This window comes from Lissotriton vulgaris, chromosome 4_1 (assembly GCF_964263255.1).
Source record: "Lissotriton vulgaris chromosome 4_1, aLisVul1.2, whole genome shotgun sequence".
Taxonomy (NCBI): Eukaryota; Metazoa; Chordata; class Amphibia; order Caudata; family Salamandridae; genus Lissotriton; species Lissotriton vulgaris.
The window spans coordinates 744,274,591-744,293,204 of NC_141691.1; the positions used below are offsets into that span (position 1 = coordinate 744,274,591).

Below are 18,614 nucleotides of genomic sequence, written 5' to 3' on the forward strand. Positions count from 1 at the left end.
CATATTCAAACCAACATCAACAAAACGGCAGACGCTGCGCGGTATCCAGTTTATTTAATCACAAAATGCAAAGGTGATATTTCAGAGCAAAATGTGTGCAGTTTCGAAAAATGTCCATCAGAAATTCTGGTGACAAAATGATTGCTTACATATAACTGATTTATTACTGATATTTTGTTGAGTTGACAAACTTCATGCTGAATTTATTTACCTGGTGTCATGGTTCTCTTACTAATGTGGTACGTAGGAGATAAGTTATCATCAATATCAAATATTTTGACTTTATCATCACTACTGCTGTCTCATGCCAAAGCCTGTAAGATTGGTGTAAGCTCAAGGAGATATTGGCTCTCTGAACTAGTAATGTTTTCCCTAACCAGAATGGTAGCTCTTGAGTCACGAGCCTCTGAGATCTATCTGACCAGACAGATAGCTCTGTTGTTTACTGACACAGATTGAGACTTGTTTTACTTTTAATTCTAATCTGCCCCCACCCAGTAGATCCACTGTCACAATATGAGCCTGAAACCCTAAATGAAGGAATAGGATGGGAATGTGAAAGTAGGTAGAAATTAAAAGTGCAGAAATATATAAATCTTCAAATATAGCAGTTCTTGTCACATGGTGCATCCCCGATACTGCAAATGACTCTAAGTCCTATAAACTTTTAGTCAAGTTTGTGGAAAAGAGGTTAAACCTTAAACAATTTGACCCAATATTGTTATAATATTCTTATAGGGAGAGCATCACCAACCCCAATTCCTACTGAGGAAGTCAGGCTTGCTTGCTTCACTCACTTCAAACTGGCTTTGGGCATTGTCCATGAAGGCGGAAGTTGGCCCAAGTGGGGGAAGTGGGTTGCACCATTTAAGTGAAGTGAGCGGATACCCTACAAGAAAACATTTGGGCAGTTATTTATTTTTTACATTTTAGGCAAATTAGGCACTGGCTCAATGCACTGAAGAGCATCAGGATTGGACCCGAAAGGAGCCTCTATCCTCTGGAAATAATGGTACAGAGTCAAACTGACCGGCGGAGAGTCATCTTCACCCAAGGTTGGGCTTTGAAGATGATGGAAAGTGATATATGTGGAGGTCACTGCCGAAGCAGGCTCTGGATCCAAAGCATCTGAGTTGGATCCAGCATGGTGCCACTGCAGCTAGTAGTTGCACTAATGAAGGAAGACCTGACATTGTGTGTGGCTCTGGAGTGGAGCAGTTATCTGATGCCAAAGGAGGAGTGTGCTGGCTGCTTCTAATATCAGACGTCGTCGGGAGAAGTACCACCAGCAGAAGCCTAAATGGGGTCCCTGACAGATCTGTGAAGTCCAAAGTGAGCCAGAGCGAGCCAGAAACATTTTAAACAGTTGCAGCATAGCCTCCTTGAAAGCCCAATTTTTTGTTGGTAAGTCAACGATGGCTCAGGGAACTTGAGGTGCCTTTTTGCTCAAAAATAGTTATCACTATCAGAGGCAGAGTTTGAAGTCAGAGATGGTTCCTTGAATGTGACAATGTGACCTCTGTCTGGATTATGAGTGCTTGGGTGTTGAAGAGCTTTGCTTGTTACTCTTCTTGTGCTTTTTGTTTGTCTTGTCAACTTCAGGTTTGACTTACCTGAAGATGGTGAATAGCAGTGGCCTTTCAACTTGCAGTTGAACCGACACTGCTTCTTGTGCTCCCCAACTTAGAGTTTGACTTCCTGTTTCCTGATGGCCTTTGGTTGCATCCGGTAGCAGGATAGTGTCATGTTTGGTGACAAGGCACCAAAGACGAGTGTCATTTGGGTCCATGACTGTCATCTACCTGCGACACATGTGGCACCGCTTGATAGCTGTCATTTTTGTGGGCAATGTCCCTGAACACAGAAGCTTGTGAAAATAACAATAAAATTGATAGGAAAGGAGCTCCAGATCCACATCCACGAGTGCTGATAAAGACAAACTAGTGTCAGCATGCAGGGGTGGTACCTATAAAATAGCGTCATACTGTGCTGTCCGGAGGTGAGATGGAGCAATTTCAATTATTTCTGTATCGAATCTGGTGCTTGGGGAGATTCACATGGCAAGGAATCGACAATTAGGAGCATCCATCCGTGTTTTTCTTTAATCAGTCCCTAAGTCCAACTCAGTAATTTATGGTGACCGATTTCTTCGAATAGCAGCATCTAAACCATGGAATTCTATGCTTTGTATTTATAGCCCTAAACCTGTGTACTACCTTTAAGAAAACATAGCTTTTAATCCAGGTGTCTCCAACCGGTCAATCGCAAGCTACCTGTAGTTCGCAGCCTTGAGTTAATTTTTTAATAATCATAGGCTCACAGTTTCCTTTTAAAGAGAAGGGAAGGCTGTGTTTATTTTACATTATTATCATAAGGCTACAGATAGCAGGGCCTGGGTCATATTTGTGACCCAGGATGGGGCACAGAGTTGAAGAACTGAAGCACTGAGGTATTTAACTGTTAAATAAAAGTCCTTGTCAACTTAACATTGGAGCATGAGGGGAAAATGATGTTTCAGAATTCTTCTAAATGGAAGAAAATATTTAAATGAAGAGTTAACTTAATGAATAAGTTGACTCTTTATTTAAAATTTCTCCCATTTCAACGTGTTGCATTTACAAACAGTAGGCCTCTTGTTCCCAGTGGCCAGTAGATACTGTTTCCTATTTATAACTGAAAAATACAGTCTTCTTTTGAATGGGCGAAATTTAAAGTGACGATCAAAAGTAGCTTCCACTACAGAAAATGTTGGAGTTCCTTGTTTTAATCTATAAATAATCCATAAGTATTGAGCCGCAGAGAAGGCTCCGATGCTGTAAGCATTCCTGCAGCGACGTCAACCTACGCCGCTGCTTTGGGAGCAGGTGCCCTTTATTGAAGGATAAGATGTGCAGTGGGGACCTGAGGCTGACGCCGTAACCCACTGGGGTTTTATTAGCCCTACATAGACCAGAGAGCCACGGGGATGGCCACGCCCACCAAGGGCGGGCGAAAAGATTAAAATTAGTGCCGAAATCACTGTGCTGTTAAATCGGCAAGTGCATCTTTAAGCTTTGGGGCTTTTTGAGAATGACATTTAAACACGGCGGCCCCCGCCGTGAAAGATTGCACCGCCATATACACCGGACTGAGGTCGGCGGGGCTGAAAACTGGATTACAGCCTCGATGCAGCACGGAGGAAATCAATTTGGGAAGCGGACCAACATACCTGGAGCCCACTGGAGGGCTGTGAAAAACGTTTTGCAACGAAAATCGTCAGTTGAATAAACAATTGGAAAACAAAGGAAGCTCACTGATGGGTAAGAATCGGAACTGCAACTCCCGGCATGCTGCTCACTGGAGAGCACATGCCAGAAGGGTAATAAATAAGGCAGTTCTTTTCCGGTTTTCCACTTTGCATACCCTCTGATGACATTAAAATGATTGGGTTGCTGTGCCACTCCCATGAATAAATAATTCTGCTGAATGTTCCTGCGTGGAGTGCATCTTTAAGGTTTGGAGCTTTTTGGGAATGATATATATATATATATATATATATATATATATATATATATATATATATATATATATATATATATATATATATATATATCACTGAAAAAACCATAGGCTATAGACCATATATAGTTAGGGATTAGCATTTAAAAAACCTTATTTTATTTGCACAAAACCATTGAAATTCCATATATAGTTAGTTGCACTAACTATATATCGCGGACCCGCAATCCACTGCTAATGATGTCACATATTACATCATTCATGACATGGTCAGTGACATCACTGATGACATCACTGATGACATCTCAAATGACATCACTGATGACATCACTGATGACAACACCCAGTGACTGTATGTTTCTGTAAAGTTAAAATATGTCTTACATATTGAAGAATGAGTGGATGTATAAGTGTCTGGATGAAGGATTTAGTAGGTGCATGACTGACTGTATGAGAGAATGATTAAATGTGTCTCACTGAGTGCATGGGTTAGTGATTAAAGTGTCTTAATTTGGCAATCATTATTTATGTTCTTCTGTAAACTGCTGCATGTTTAAATCAGTAGCTATATCAGTAACTATATGGGTTATTGAATGGTTGCCCAAGTATTTGTATGGGAGACTGAGTATGTGTGTGGGTGGCTGGGCTGTGGGTGGCTGGGAGGTGTATAACTCTGTGCATAGATGTGTGAGCAGTTGATTCCCTAGGTGTATGGCTTCAAAAGTGCATGTAGAAACAGCTGTATGGACAGTTGACTGTGTGCATGAGTATATTGGTTAGTGAATGGATATCTCAGTTCTACATGTCAAAGTAAGTACATATGTAAAACACACTCCATGTGAGAGTTGACATATATAAATAACTGAACATAAGACCCAGTGAATGTGAGAGTGGCTGTATGAATCATTGTGAACTTGTATCAAGGATTGTATAAGAGAGTAAATATGTATAGTTGAGGGAATGGAGGTGTGATTGATTCTTTGCATGACTGACTAGGTGTGTGAGTAACTCCATGGATGTGTGACAGTCTGTGAGTGCCTGTTTACACTGAGTGTATCTAAGGTTATATTAGAGTCTGAAGATGTATTATCACATAAATGATATCATCAGTGATGTAATCAGTAATGTCAAATGAGATGTCAGTGATGTCATCAGTGATGTCATTTGAGATGTCATCAGTGATGTCATCAGTGATGTCATTTGAGATGTCATCAGTGATGTCATCAGTGATGTCACTGACCATGTCATGAATGATGTAATATGTGACATCATTAGCAGTGGATTGCGGGTCCGCGATATATAGTTAGTGCAACTAACTATATATGGAATTTCAATGGTTTTGTGCAAATAAAATAAGGTTTTTTAAATGCTAATCCCTAACTATATATGGTCTATAACCTATGGTTTTTTCAGTGAATTTTCAAGGTTTTGTAAATGCAAATTCCTAACTATATATGGTCTATAACCTATGGTTTTTTCTGTGAATTTCATTGGTTTTTTAAAAGCTAATATCTATAGCTGTAAAATATATTCTTTATTAAGTGACGTATCACGTAGCCCGTGAGACGCCTCATGATGCATCGCATAACCGTGACATATCGTCTCTGCAGCGCAAACCAAACCCAAAACGTAAGCGCGCCAAAACACGCTTAAAGTTATATATATATTTTTTTAACCTTAATTAGACAAAATCCACACGTGCACATATCACAAACGTTCAAAAAACACAATATGTCGGACTCCCGTTACGCTGCCGGTTAGCTGCCCGGTTAACGTACCAGGAAGCACCTTTACCGCGAAAAATCACATTTTTTTTTTTTCACCCCCAGGGAACTTTAATAGCCCCCTCATCAATCCTAGGGGTTCAGGAGGGGTCTGCCTTACCCCTTTCATTCATTTACACCTTTTTTCCACCTCTTGTCTCTCGATCCCACAGAGCTCCGAACTGTTTACAATGTTGACAGCCAATCAGCTACTCGTCAGACTCCCGTTACACTGCCGGTTAGCTTCCCGGTTAGCTGCCCGGTTCGCGTACCAAGACGCGTCTCTACGGCGAAAAAAACGGATTTTTTTTTTTTTTTTTTTTGGGCCCAGCGTGGCTCTATATATCCCCTCATCAATCCTAGGGGGTCAGAAGGGGTCTACCTTGCCCCCTTTCCTTCATTTCCTCCTTTGTTTTGGCCTCCTCTTGTCTCTCGATCCTACCGAGAGACAAGATGGCGGCCGCACCGGACTGTTTAGAATGTTGACAGACACCGGAGAGCCAATCAGCTTCGCTTCGCAAAGTTCCGATAAGCGAAAAGTACGCGAACCGGATCGCTGCCCGGAGCGCTGTTACAGATATATATCTTGATTTAAACGTTAATTTCTCAAAATCCACTGAAGCACATATATTGAGACCTAGCAAAGGCACATCGGGCTAACAGTCCCTACAATTTTGCCAAGTTTCGTGCAAATCCATTCAGCCGTTCGAGCTAAAAGTGAGTCCAACCGCCCTACGGAAAACTCAATGTTAAAAACGCGTTTTGGGACCCCCCTTTTTTCTCAGCCCCCCCTTGACGAAACCCCCCCAAATTTCCAGGAGCTGCTCAGAAACAAAATGTGCCATTTTCCTGAAAATTTCAGCCGATTCCGTCCACAAACGCCAAAGTTATTAGACATAGAATTTTCAGAAATCCCATAGGGAAAAAATCCTAACTATATATACCTACTGGCGACCGCCAGTAGGTAATATATATATATATATATATATATATCGTAGCAACTTCTGTTTTCCACGGCGATTCCAGACCAAACAGAAAGAAGGACCCCAAAGCAGCAGATGAGTTTTCAGTGGGAAGATTTATTTGCTCTCACAAAATGGTATTCCAGGCATGACGCGTTTCTGTTAACTAGTAACCTTGATCTATATATATATATACAAATTAACATTTAGTTATATATCAACAGAAAGAGAATCAAAAGTGATGGATAAATTATCTAAACAGATTAATGTGTGATTAGGAATTTGGACAAGGGTGCAGTACAATGTTGAGTTATCAGAATGGTGTGATCAAGGGCTTTTGAGTTATGACAAATGTTAATTGCTATGCATTGAGGGCCTCATTTACGAGGAATTGGAGAAGGGCAGCGCCACAAATCTTCTTGCTGCGCTGCACTACACCAATGTGAAAGGGCAGGAATGCAACATATTTATGAAATATGGTCCATTCCTGTCCTTTCTCCCTGCAGTGGCACACAATTTGATGCTGAGTGCCAACGTAGGCACCCCTGCACCATGGAGGCAGGAGAAAAAGGAAAAAAGAAGAGAAATGAGAACACTTCTCCGTGTTACGCCTGCACTGGGGAGGTGTAAGGTTTTGGCCCTGCCCTAGGTTAACGTGATTTTGTAAATCTGGGGCAGAGTCTAAATACATGGGTGTTGCATACGAAAACCCTTCGCAATGTCCATGGAATGCCTCCTTGACGCAGAGTAAGGCAACAGTGTGCTTTGCAATGCCATACCTTACTCCATAGCTATGGGGCCATGCAAAGCTACGCAGAGTGGATTCGCATTGTCTCATAGGTATGAGACTGTGTCACCGGAGTCTCCAAAAAAGTGATGCTCTGGCCTCTAGTAAATAAGCTCCTGAATATACAAGCACACCATTTATTTTTTACCTGATACCAAAAATTCATATGGACATAGTAAAACCTCTTTTGAAAATACATCAAAGTATATAGACCACTTCCTAAGGGATTTTGTGATAAATTTACCTTTGCATATGAAAGACATTTGGGTACTTTTTGAAGAACGTTTTCGGCATCCCCTGGGAAAAAGAATACGCAATGATGACCTTAGATGTAACCACACAAGTATAAATCATGAAAATGGGCCAAGGGCAATGGAACACCCCCTGAGCACCAGACTATTAAAACTGTGGGCCTACCCCAGAATGTTATTGTCCATGACCCGCAAATGTAACTATTTTCTTTTTACCAAGGAACTGTTTCATCACAACAGAGGTGTACCAATAGGCACTTGCTTTGCCCCCAGCTATACTAATTTGCATATGGGCTGGTGGGAGAAGCGGGTGCTCCAGAATGGATATCATACTGAATTGCATTTTGGTGATCCTTTATGGAAGGGCTAATGGAAGAAGTTCTTCATTAAAGAAATTAAATTAATTATTAAAAATAATTACCTACTAATACAAATTATTTACCATTTAACAATAAATTAATTAACGATTAAAAGATAATTAAAAATAAGATTAAAAAAAAGATTTAAAAAATGTAATTACTTACAATTAAATTACTTCCCTCCCTATTCCCCTATAAACCCACAACCCACTAGAGAAAATAAAATATTAAAATTAACATAATTATCAATTAATAAATTCATTAAAATTATTTACCCAAAATATTGTAATTAATTAACAATTAATAATTAACAATTAATTCAAAATAAATACAAATAAATACATTAACATATTTAATTATTTATAATTAATGAACTTCCCACCCTATTCCCCTATAAACCCACAAACCGCTACAGAAAATAAATTACTAAAATTAACATATTTATCAATTAATCAATTAATTAAAATTAATTACCAATTATATTTTAATTATTAACAAATAATCATTAATTAACAATTAATAATAATTACCAATTAATTCAAAATAAATACCAATAAATAAATTAACATATTTAATTAATTATAATGAAATTACTTCCAATCATATTTCCCTATAAATCCACAACCTGCTACAGAAAATAAATTACTAAAATTAACATATTTATCAATTAATCAATTAATTAAAATAATTTACCAATTATATTTTAATTACCAATTAATAATTAACAATTAATTCAAAATAAATACCAATAAATAGATTTACATATTTAATTAATTATAATAAATTACTTTCCACCCTAGTCCCCTATAAACCCACAACCTGCTACAGAAAATAAATTACTAAAATTAACATAATTATCAATTAATCAATTAATTAAAATTAATTACCAATTATATTTTAATTAATTAACAATTAATAATTAATTAACCATTAATTCAAAATAAATACCAATAACTAAATAACATATTTAATTATTATTAAATTACTTCCCACCCTATTCCCCTATGAACTCACAACCCGCTACAGAATTATATTACGCACAAATTAAATACCATAAAATAAATTAATTAGTATAAATAATAAAATAAATATACACTTTTCAAACATATACTAACATAAAAAACACTTAAAAAATTTCTAATAACTTACTTACCTCAAATTCGATATTTTTGTAGTCTATATTCTGTCCATTCTATATTTTTGTAGTCTACACTCTGTCCATTCTATATTTTTGTTGTCTATATTCTGTCCATTCTATATTTTTGTTGTCTATATTATGTCCATTCGATATTACCTCTGATATTTTAAAACTGTAAATATCTTGATAGCATTTTTTTAACCTGCACTGCTCATGACTTCAGCGCGAGATTAGCATCGCGCTGAAGCCGAAACGAACACTCATCAGGCACGGTGCAGCCGATTTTCGGGCTGACACCGGGTTTTCACCCACATCATGCGCCATCTTGCTGTGAGGAACGGGTCGCGTTCAAGTTGTTGGACGCCTCCCACCCTCCTCTGAACTCACAAGACTTGTTATGTTATGTTATGTTATGTTAAAGGTATTTAGTACCATGCACATACACCAATTGGTTTCTTGGCGCTCGGAGACCAGTGGGCAAAGGACAGAGGGGAGACACACTTACGTATAAATACAGTATGTCACCTCGTCCGCGCAGCGGGCGGGCGCAGCTGGCGCACCGGCGGCGCGCCAAAGGCAAGCCCGTCTGCGCCCGTCCGCGCTGAGCCTGGGCCTAGGGCCTAGGGCCACGACCCCTGGCCAGGTATCATCAGATTGCAGGATATCCTACCCCCGATCCTCCCTACTAGAGCTGAGCGCTCCTCTCAACCCCCGATGCATGGTTCATGATCCAAGAAGCCTTACATATAATACTTTTATTAAATGTACCAACTGCAACACCCGGCTTTTTATAAACAATCACAAAATCCAACCTAAATCATTATCTGCCATTACAGAAACCGGATTTCTTATGGCTCTGATGAACGCGCGATCAGTATGCAAGCATAGACAGGAAATAGCGGATCTTATTATAGACAACAACTTAGATGTTTTATTTGTTACCGAGACATGGCTGGATGACGTATCCGATCCAGACCTGGTTATTGCTGTGCCACAAGGTTATAAAATTTACCGACAGGACAGGATACAGAAACGAGGGGGGGGACTGGCAATCATTGCCAGAGAAAGGTTTCCTATAAAAATTACATCTATTCCAGCTACAACATGCGAAGCGCTACAGTTCAGCATTTTGTTCACTGCCCTTTATAGTTTTAAGGGACTACTCTTATATCAACCTCCTGGAACCAGGACGCCCTTTATAAATAACCTTAGTAAAATAATAGAATCACTAGTTATGGAGGAATCTTTCTCAGTTCTGGGGGATATGAACTTTCATCTGGATCTGGAGGAGGACAAGGATACACAGGCCCTTATCATGGACCTGGACACGTTGAGGCTTAGACAAATGATTACGTCCCCGACCCATCAAGCCGGACACATTCTCAATGGCATCTTCTCAAATGTGGAGGGCCTACAGATACTTAACATTCTGCCTATGCCCTGGACGGATCATTATGTGATATTTAGTAAACTGATATTAACTGAAACCTCAAAGATAAAGGCCACCACGCCGAAGCCAACCACTTTCAAAATCTGGAAAAATATAAACCAGACTGAACTAACTACCTTACTGGACAGTACTTGTCCATTGCTTTCCTCCGACCCTAACATCGCCACTCAACAATTTCATGACTGGCTAAGACACGCCACTAACACCTTAGTACCAATAAAAAAAGTCTCTAAGAATAGAATCACCCCTTCAGCTCCATGTATACCGAGGAGCTAAGGAGACAAAAACAGCTTAACAGAAGCAGGGAAAGGCAGTGGCAGAGAAATTACGCCCCAGAGGAGAAGGCGAAATACAAAGAGTCACTCTCTGTATACAAAGTGATGATTACGGAAGCAAAAAAAACTTTTTTCTCGGAAGAAATCGACAAAGCCAAAAATTCAAGTAGGCAATTGTACGACATCACGAGAACATTGTCAGGTAATGCACCTGATCTCACTCCGCCTGCTTCTCAATCCTTTTGTGACACACTGGCTAAATTCTTTTTCTCCAAAGTTAACGATATCTATCAGGCTTTTTCCTCAAACCCTATAAACTCAGCCTCCCCCAATCTGGCACCTGACAAAGATCTGGCTAGTTTTAAACCGCTGACTATAGACCAAACTAAAAACATAGTATCTTCTATCAAGACCGGATCAATATTGGATCCGTGCCCCTTTTCAGTTCTTCCACCTGTGATGGACACACTTATCCCGGTTATCACCTTAATCTGTAACTCTATACTAGGCTCTGGAATCTTTCCTGATTCCTTAAAGAATACGATCGTGAAGCCTCTGCTGAAGAAAGCAAGCTTGGACAAGACAGATCCAAAGAACTACAGACCTATTGCGAGCCTACCATTCCTAGCCAAAGTGATTGAAAAGGCCATGAACCAACAGCTGGTTGAGTTCCTGGAGACACACCACCTACTGGACGAATCACAATTTGGCTTTCAAAGACACCATGGCACTGAAACCGCCTTAATCAAGGCTGCGGACGATATCAGGACAATTCGAGATCAAGGTGGGACAGCAGTCCTAGTTCTGTTAAACCTATCGGCGGCCTTCGACACGGTCGACCATAAGACTCTTGTCGACCGTGTCGAAAAGATGGGCATTCATCTTTCAGCAAGTAACCTGATTGCATCCTTCCTAGCCGACAGATCACAGGCAGTCACTCTGGGCCCATATCAATCCTCCAAACTGTCACTACCATGTGGGGTTCCTCAAGGTTCATCCCTAAGTCCGACACTATTCAATATCTATGTGTCGGACCTTGCTAATGTCATCAAAGCATATGGGATGAGCGTAACCTCCTACGCTGATGATACCCAACTCGTGTTGGCCATTAAAGACAATGGACCAGAGGTGGCAGACCGATTTCAACACGGAATGCTTGCAATCAGTGACTGGATGGCATCTAATTGCCTTAAGCTAAACTCCGATAAGACGGAGGTGCTTATTTTTGGACCCCTTCGACCTGATTGGTCGTCAACCTGGTGGCCAACAGCCATGGGAGAGCCGCCTAGGCCAGCACTTAAGGTTAGGAACCTGGGAGTAACATTCGATGTGGACCTAAATTTTATGGCACACGCGAATAAGGTAGCGGCAACAGCCCATCATAAATTAAAATTGATCAGGAAAATTCTTCCATTTCTTCCTGATACTGCCGCAAAAACCCTGATCAGCTCCCTGGTTTTAACATCTCTTGATTACTGTAATGGGCTATTTCTAAACGCCCAAGCCAGGATAATAAATAAGCTTCAGTCATTGCAGAATGCAGCAGCACGGCTTCTTTCGGGAACACCCAAATTCTCTCCAATTTCTGACACCATCAAGAAATATCACTGGCTAACGATCCGCAACCGAATAAAATTTAAATCTTTATGCATAGTGTATAAAGCACTGCATGATCAGGCTCCCCACTTTTTTAAGGAACAGTTGACACCTTATAAACCAACCAGACTGCTCCGATCGACCACTTCAAACCTACTAGTGGTCCCTCGATCCAAGACAGTTTCTTGGGGAGATCGTCGCTTTCTAGTTGCGGCATCTAAGTTATGGAATACCTTGCCACACTGCATTAAGACGTCTCCTTCACTTCTGCAGTTCCGAAAACTACTAAAAACCTTGTTGTTTGATCAGTAATTTAAGACATTTTCTATGAGCCACTAGGGAAATAACCGAATCATTTAGCGCCGAGACGCCCACGGGTATTCGCCGCGCTTAATAAATTACAAAAATAAATAAATAAATAAATAAATATTATGTCCATTCTATAATTTTGATTCGATATTAATGCTATCCTATTCGATATTTTTGTAGTCTATATTCTGTCCAGTCGATATTGTGTCCATTCTATATTTTTCAATCGATATTAATGCTAATCGATATTAAAAACTCGATATTTTGAATGTATACCAGGTACGCCTACAGGGGCTTGACCCAAATGATTAAGTTAGGTTTCTCATTGTTATGGCAGTACTTTTATACGATTATGCTGAGTTTGATATATTAATTTGTTCCCAAACTTATAATTAAAACCTAATAGACTCAGATAAAAGAGTTGGGTGGATTTATGCGTGGCCACATTGGTTGCACCGTATTGAGATGCAAATTCGTGATTTTTCCCTTTCACTACTCACTCTTCTACAAGACCCGACCCCTCTGAAGAAATTGTGTAAATGGGCTTAGACTTTAACACCCTTCATGTTGTGTTGTGCTTCCATTGCCTATCCCGCCTGCCCTCCATTGTCAGCTTGCTGCTCCTGCCCAGCCCTGATGCCCCCTGCCCCCTGCCCTGTTTGCTGACCATTATCCCCTCTCACCTGCCTTGTCTGGTCCATTGTTGTGTCCCTGCCCTCTCCCGCCTGCCCTTCGTGGTCGGTTATGCTGCAACTGTCCCTCTCGTCTGTCCAGTACTGTCAGCTTGCTGCCCATGCCTCTTTCCTCTCTGCCCTCTATTGACCATGTGCATGGCCCTGTTCCCTCCCTATTGCTTTGCATGGTTCGTTGTGCTGCACTGCCATCCCGCTTGCCCTATGTACTGTGTTGTGCTGCTGCAACCCCTGACCGGGAGCGTCCCGTGCAGGTAAGAACGGTGGGGCGGGGTGGGTGGGCATTGTACAGACAATGCCAAGGGAAAATTAAATAAATAATTAATTTTCCCTCGTCGTCGTCTGTTGAATATCCCCCACCCTGCCCCACTCCGCCCCTCTCATCTGCACGGACCACGCCTGCCCCCGACACCTGTAAGGTCTGCTTGGTCACCAAGCGGCCTCTGCCCATCTCCCTCCTGCCCTCTGTTATCAAGCCAATGTCCCTACCCCATTCCTGATGCCCTCCATGATCCAATTTACCACACTTGCCAACATTTTGACCTTGAGAAGTGGTAGATTTTGAAAGAAAACCTTGAAAATTGATTTTCCCTATTGGCTTACTTTGAAAAAGAGATTTTTAGGCAGGATTCAGATAAAATGAAGCTGTTTTTAGGCTTAAAAACATTGGGAATCTCTTTCCTGAATTGGGTCTGTAAGCATGTATGGCTGTACTTCCGCCAGCCTCTCTTGCCTATCCTGCACGGTTGGTTTGTTGCCCCTGCCCCCTTTTCCCCTGCCCTCCATGGTCGTTTGTGTTGCCATTGCCCCTCACTCCTGCCCAGCTGGTCAACTTATTGCCTCTGCACCCTACTCCCTGCCCTCAATGATCCGAGTCTGTGACCTCTGCCTCACTACAGTATTCTAATGAATAACTAGATTGCTAAAATTGTATATTTATTACAAAACTGTGGCACGCCTAATGTTATCTTGATATGATCAAAACTTTAATATCTAAAGCATTTCCTCTAGAAAGATGAGGACATATTTTCTGAGTTCTCAAGCAGCGGCAACGCACTTTTAAATTATTTGCTATCTTTATGTTTATTTACCCAGTTGATCACTTGTTTATATGCTATACATAGGGAAGAGGATGTGGCATTACGGCCAGAGCTGCAGACTTTGCGACTGGGGAACCAGGTTCGAGTTTCGGCGTCAGCGTGACATCCTCTGATTCTGGGGAAAATCACTTAATCTCCCCATGCCTAAACCAAAATGAATGTGTCTTTGCGTAATGTAACTGATGCTCATGTAAAGCACTCCAATACCTTTGGGTCAAGTCTGCAACATATAAAATGGCAACAAAAAAACCCAATTAAGTATTTTTCACACTTCTGTCATTGGGCTACACTTGGGTGATACTTGTGCTACATTTTGGCTCCTTTTTCTCTGGTGGCCATCTTGGGAGACTTATTTATTATGAAGCTTCCTAATTTCATCATGTACTGCAGTATCGTCATTAGAAAATGCTTTCACTTTACCACTTAGATTCCATCAAGATGGCGTTCAGATGTGCCACATTTTGGCATAGATTCAGAATATTAGCATTCTAGTTGCTCATCCAAGCAGTGTAGAAAAGCTGCTGATAACCGGGAATTAACTAGCCGTCTGCTGCTGGTGTTAAAAGTGCATGTTCCAGTCTGCATGTCAGATTATTGAAATAGAAGAGGAATATATTTAAGAACTCACTTAAAATGTGTCATCATTTTTCGTTTTACAGCACTAACCATAATTTCTATCACAAAATGAACATCCTAATTGTGTTACTTTCTAAATGAAATGTTTTATGTTTTACTAGTTTGATTCAATCAAGATGGGTTCAGGGGTACTATACTTTTGTCATAAGTAAGACCGTTAGCACTCTTGGTCTTCAGAACACTCTGGGAGGCTCTAGTAGAACACAAGAGAATTAACTGACAGGCTGCTCCTGTTGGCATTACATGTTTTACTGAAAATGTCAGACTACATTGTCATATAGCTGAAAAAGAGAGTTTTAATTTACAGAAAGTATGCTCTCTTTTTAGCTTCTGGAGTGCCTTCCATAAACTCCATGGGAAAATCATGAGAAAACAGTTTTCTCTCAATCATGATTCATGAAATCCGAGGAGAAGACTTTTTCACAGGATGAAATCACTTTAGAGCACACCATAATTCCTAAAATTAGTATGGTACCATCAACAAATGATAACTAAAATCAGTTATCACCCTTTACACATTCTTTTTGTGACCCTCAAAACCTGCCATTCACTGCAATGCATTTTAGTGGGGTGCTATCATGTATATAGGTCCCATGATGGCTGCCAGTCAATCAGATCTCACCATGAGATCTGTGCTTAGGCTCCGCCGAGATCTACAAACGTCTTATTCCTTTAATATCTCAAAAACTACTGAACGAATTTACACCAAATAACAAAAAGGCAGCTTTCTGATCCAAAACCTACCTTTCTGCCAAATTTGGTGTAATTCAGTTCAGCAGTTCGGGCTGTAGTCGTGTCTAAAATCTCTATGGGAATTAACATGGGAAACATACTTATTTTGTCCCCTTCCCCTTATTCTCGGGTCCTGCTTGACAGATCACCAAAACTTTCCATGCTCAACTAGAATAAGGAGTGCACTTTTTTGGAAAATGTTGTGAAGATTAATCAAATGGCGCCAAAGTAATTAGCAAGTCCAAAAGCATTTATAATATAGTACGGGCAAGAGGAGTCGCAAAATGTATATACACTATGTTTGCCAAATGCACTTAATCATGAAGCCTGCATGCAGAATGTGAATTAAAACAATGAATACAATTAACCTTCATGGTTTTTATGCGAACTGTGACTAACACACTTCTAGTTTCTTTACAAATCGCTCTTGCCCCAGTTTTATGATGGTTATGGTGTTACTCTGAATCATATTGGGATTTGTATTGTAATGGTGTTTGTTAACCTAACAATAAATGTTTGCTACTAGAAAAGGCGTAGAAATACTAGCTGCACGTTCACCATAGTGAAAGAAAATATATTCAGTCACTATGGTGACACATGAGCCACATCCCTCAAAGAACAATCCGGAAACGTCGACTAAAACATGAAAACTTAACATTTAATGAAAAATAAAAAATGCAACGCATGTGCACTGACCTCAAGTAAGTTTAGGCCTGGTATTTAGTTGTTACTGTGATAATGCACATTTTTGATGCTTAAAAGGAGAACACAACAAATGTTTTGAAAGTTACTGTTGTTTACTGAATTAAATCAGCTAATATGTGGTTGAACAAAACCGCACTGTAAAAAAAATTGGTAATGAGAATGTTTTGATCTTGGTTCTTTGCAAGCTAAGCTTTATAAATGTATTTTTATTCTCCAATCAGGCCTTTCAACAGTCACATGGAAGCTAACTATGCAGCAAGTCTAAAAATCTACATGCGAAATCCAGCCTTTTCCGCTGTTCCTATGTGGCAGCAACGAAGTGTCAGCCCAGAGCGGGCAAGAATGCCATCTCAATTCCAGTGGTCATTTGAATCCACACACAGCAAGAATAAAAATGAAAAAAACACCCTTCACTCAGGCCCAGCTATCGAGTGCAGCGACCAACAAGCACTTTTGAGCTCAGTCTGGAACCAGAAAATGACCATGACTGAAAGCTCTTTATCGGATGAAAGTGGCCTCTCGGATAACGAGAAGCCTGATGAAGTCTTGCTTAGCTACAGCAAACGTTTAGACACCACTCTAAGTCCTGAAGTTATTGACCATGTTGAAGAATCTTGCTCGACGTCTGAAGCTCAATGTTTCACATATGCAGATGTTCTACCACCACCCCTAAATACTATGGAACTGCAGGAGTTGGCATCCCCAAACTGTGTGGCCTGGAAGAATGGTGTTGACCCTTCCCTTGAAATTACTGTAAGGCCGCTGGTTGCTCGTCTACTTCATATGGAGAAAATGCAGCACCTGACCATACACAAAGAAAGGTGCAAGATTTCTCAGGCACATCTAAGCTGCTCTGGGCAACCTTGGTCTAGTACCCATAGAGCCTTTAACAAGCCGAAACAGTCAAAGTGCGATGAACCAAAATGTCTTCCAACAACTATTGCTGATCGTACTAAACAACTAAAACCTAAAAGCACCTGCCACTGCAAATGCAAAAGTAAATGCTCCAAATGTTCTTGTTGCAATTCAAAATGGAGTTCTAGAACAGCATGCGGTAGAGTGTTATCAACAGCGCGTTACAGGACACAAGGCGCTACCAATAGAATTTCCAAACCCCATTGGCTTTCAGAGTTGAATCACTTGGTGCTACAGCTGCCTTCAAGTCATGCACCCTCAAGCATGTGCCCACCATCTGCTCAAGCGACTTGAAAATAGTCACCAATGTAAGCAAGAGCATTCTATAGTTCTTCGAATCATCAATATGCAAAATATTGTGTTTGACTTTTAAGTATGTTTTGATGACATTCTTGTACTCACATGGTTTTTAACAAACAGAAGAAATTTAGTATTAATAAAGCAAAACAACCACAAATCTAGTGTCACTGCCAAATGTCTTGTCTAAGATACATTCAGTCACAATTAAGGATTCCACTTGTATGGGTTTGTAGAACACAATAAAAAGCACTGCTCAAGAACTACATTACAAAAGATCACTGAAATATACAGGTAGATGGACCTTCTCAATAAGTCCATGAACTTCATAAAACGTGTGCTCTAGATTATTTTGCTAAAAGATTGATCACTGTGATGAAAACATTTTAGGAAGCTTTTGGCCAATAGCCAAGATGCTCTTGCAAATTTGGTAGGTAAATGAATAAAAGTTTGGCTTTTGTGTTTTCTGAAAACAAAATATACAATGACAAAGCAATTAAAGTTGTAGTGAGTTTTATGCAATATTTCACCTACAGAAAATGAATAGCATTTCCTGGTGTTTACTTTTGGACCAAAGAAGTGATTCACATTAAACAATACTTCCAAGTTTCTTACTTTGTCAATTGTTGACCGTACTCACCTAGGGTTTTAGGCCGGATGCATGGAAGTGCTTTTTACATCGAGCCTACCAGATAGTGCAAGCCCACTGTTTGTAAAATACCTGTTGTGGGTTTATCAAGAGGTTAAAGCGGCTTACAGTCTGTTCATTGCTTACCATTGGTTGGCTTTATTGTCACTATCATTTGCTTGCTTCTTATTCGATGACTTTCCTTTTCCTAGCTTGTCCATCTTGTGTTTGCCCCTGCCCTGGAACATGGCCTCATTACCCTCTCTCTGATTGGCTGGCTTCTATTCTTACACTGCTCACATTCAGTGAACGACTTTTTTCTTTTTCCTTAAGCACTACCTAGAATGCATGTGTATTCCAACTCTCCCCCTTGTGCGCTTCTCCTCCATTAAATACTCACCCCCATGGTCTGTGGTACCTTCTCCCTCATGTTTCAGTTTCTCTCTCATCGTAATTTTCCCTCACTAAACGTTCAACTTTTCAGTGCTCCCTGGTGCTTTTTCGCCCATCTACTTCTTCCC

General features: G+C 40.3%; 1 protein-coding gene across 1 annotated transcript in view; it reads left to right on the forward strand.

The window, feature by feature from the left end:
* The window catches only part of FAM217A (family with sequence similarity 217 member A), a 101,657-nt gene extending 84,195 nt beyond the window's left edge, over positions 1-17,462 (forward strand). Inside the window, exon 4 of the mRNA XM_086966855.1 lies at positions 16,475-17,462. Within this exon, the coding sequence (XP_086822981.1) occupies positions 16,475-17,462 (988 nt within the window). The remainder of the gene's footprint in view (positions 1-16,474) is intronic.
* Positions 17,463-18,614: the final 1,152 nt, after the last annotated feature.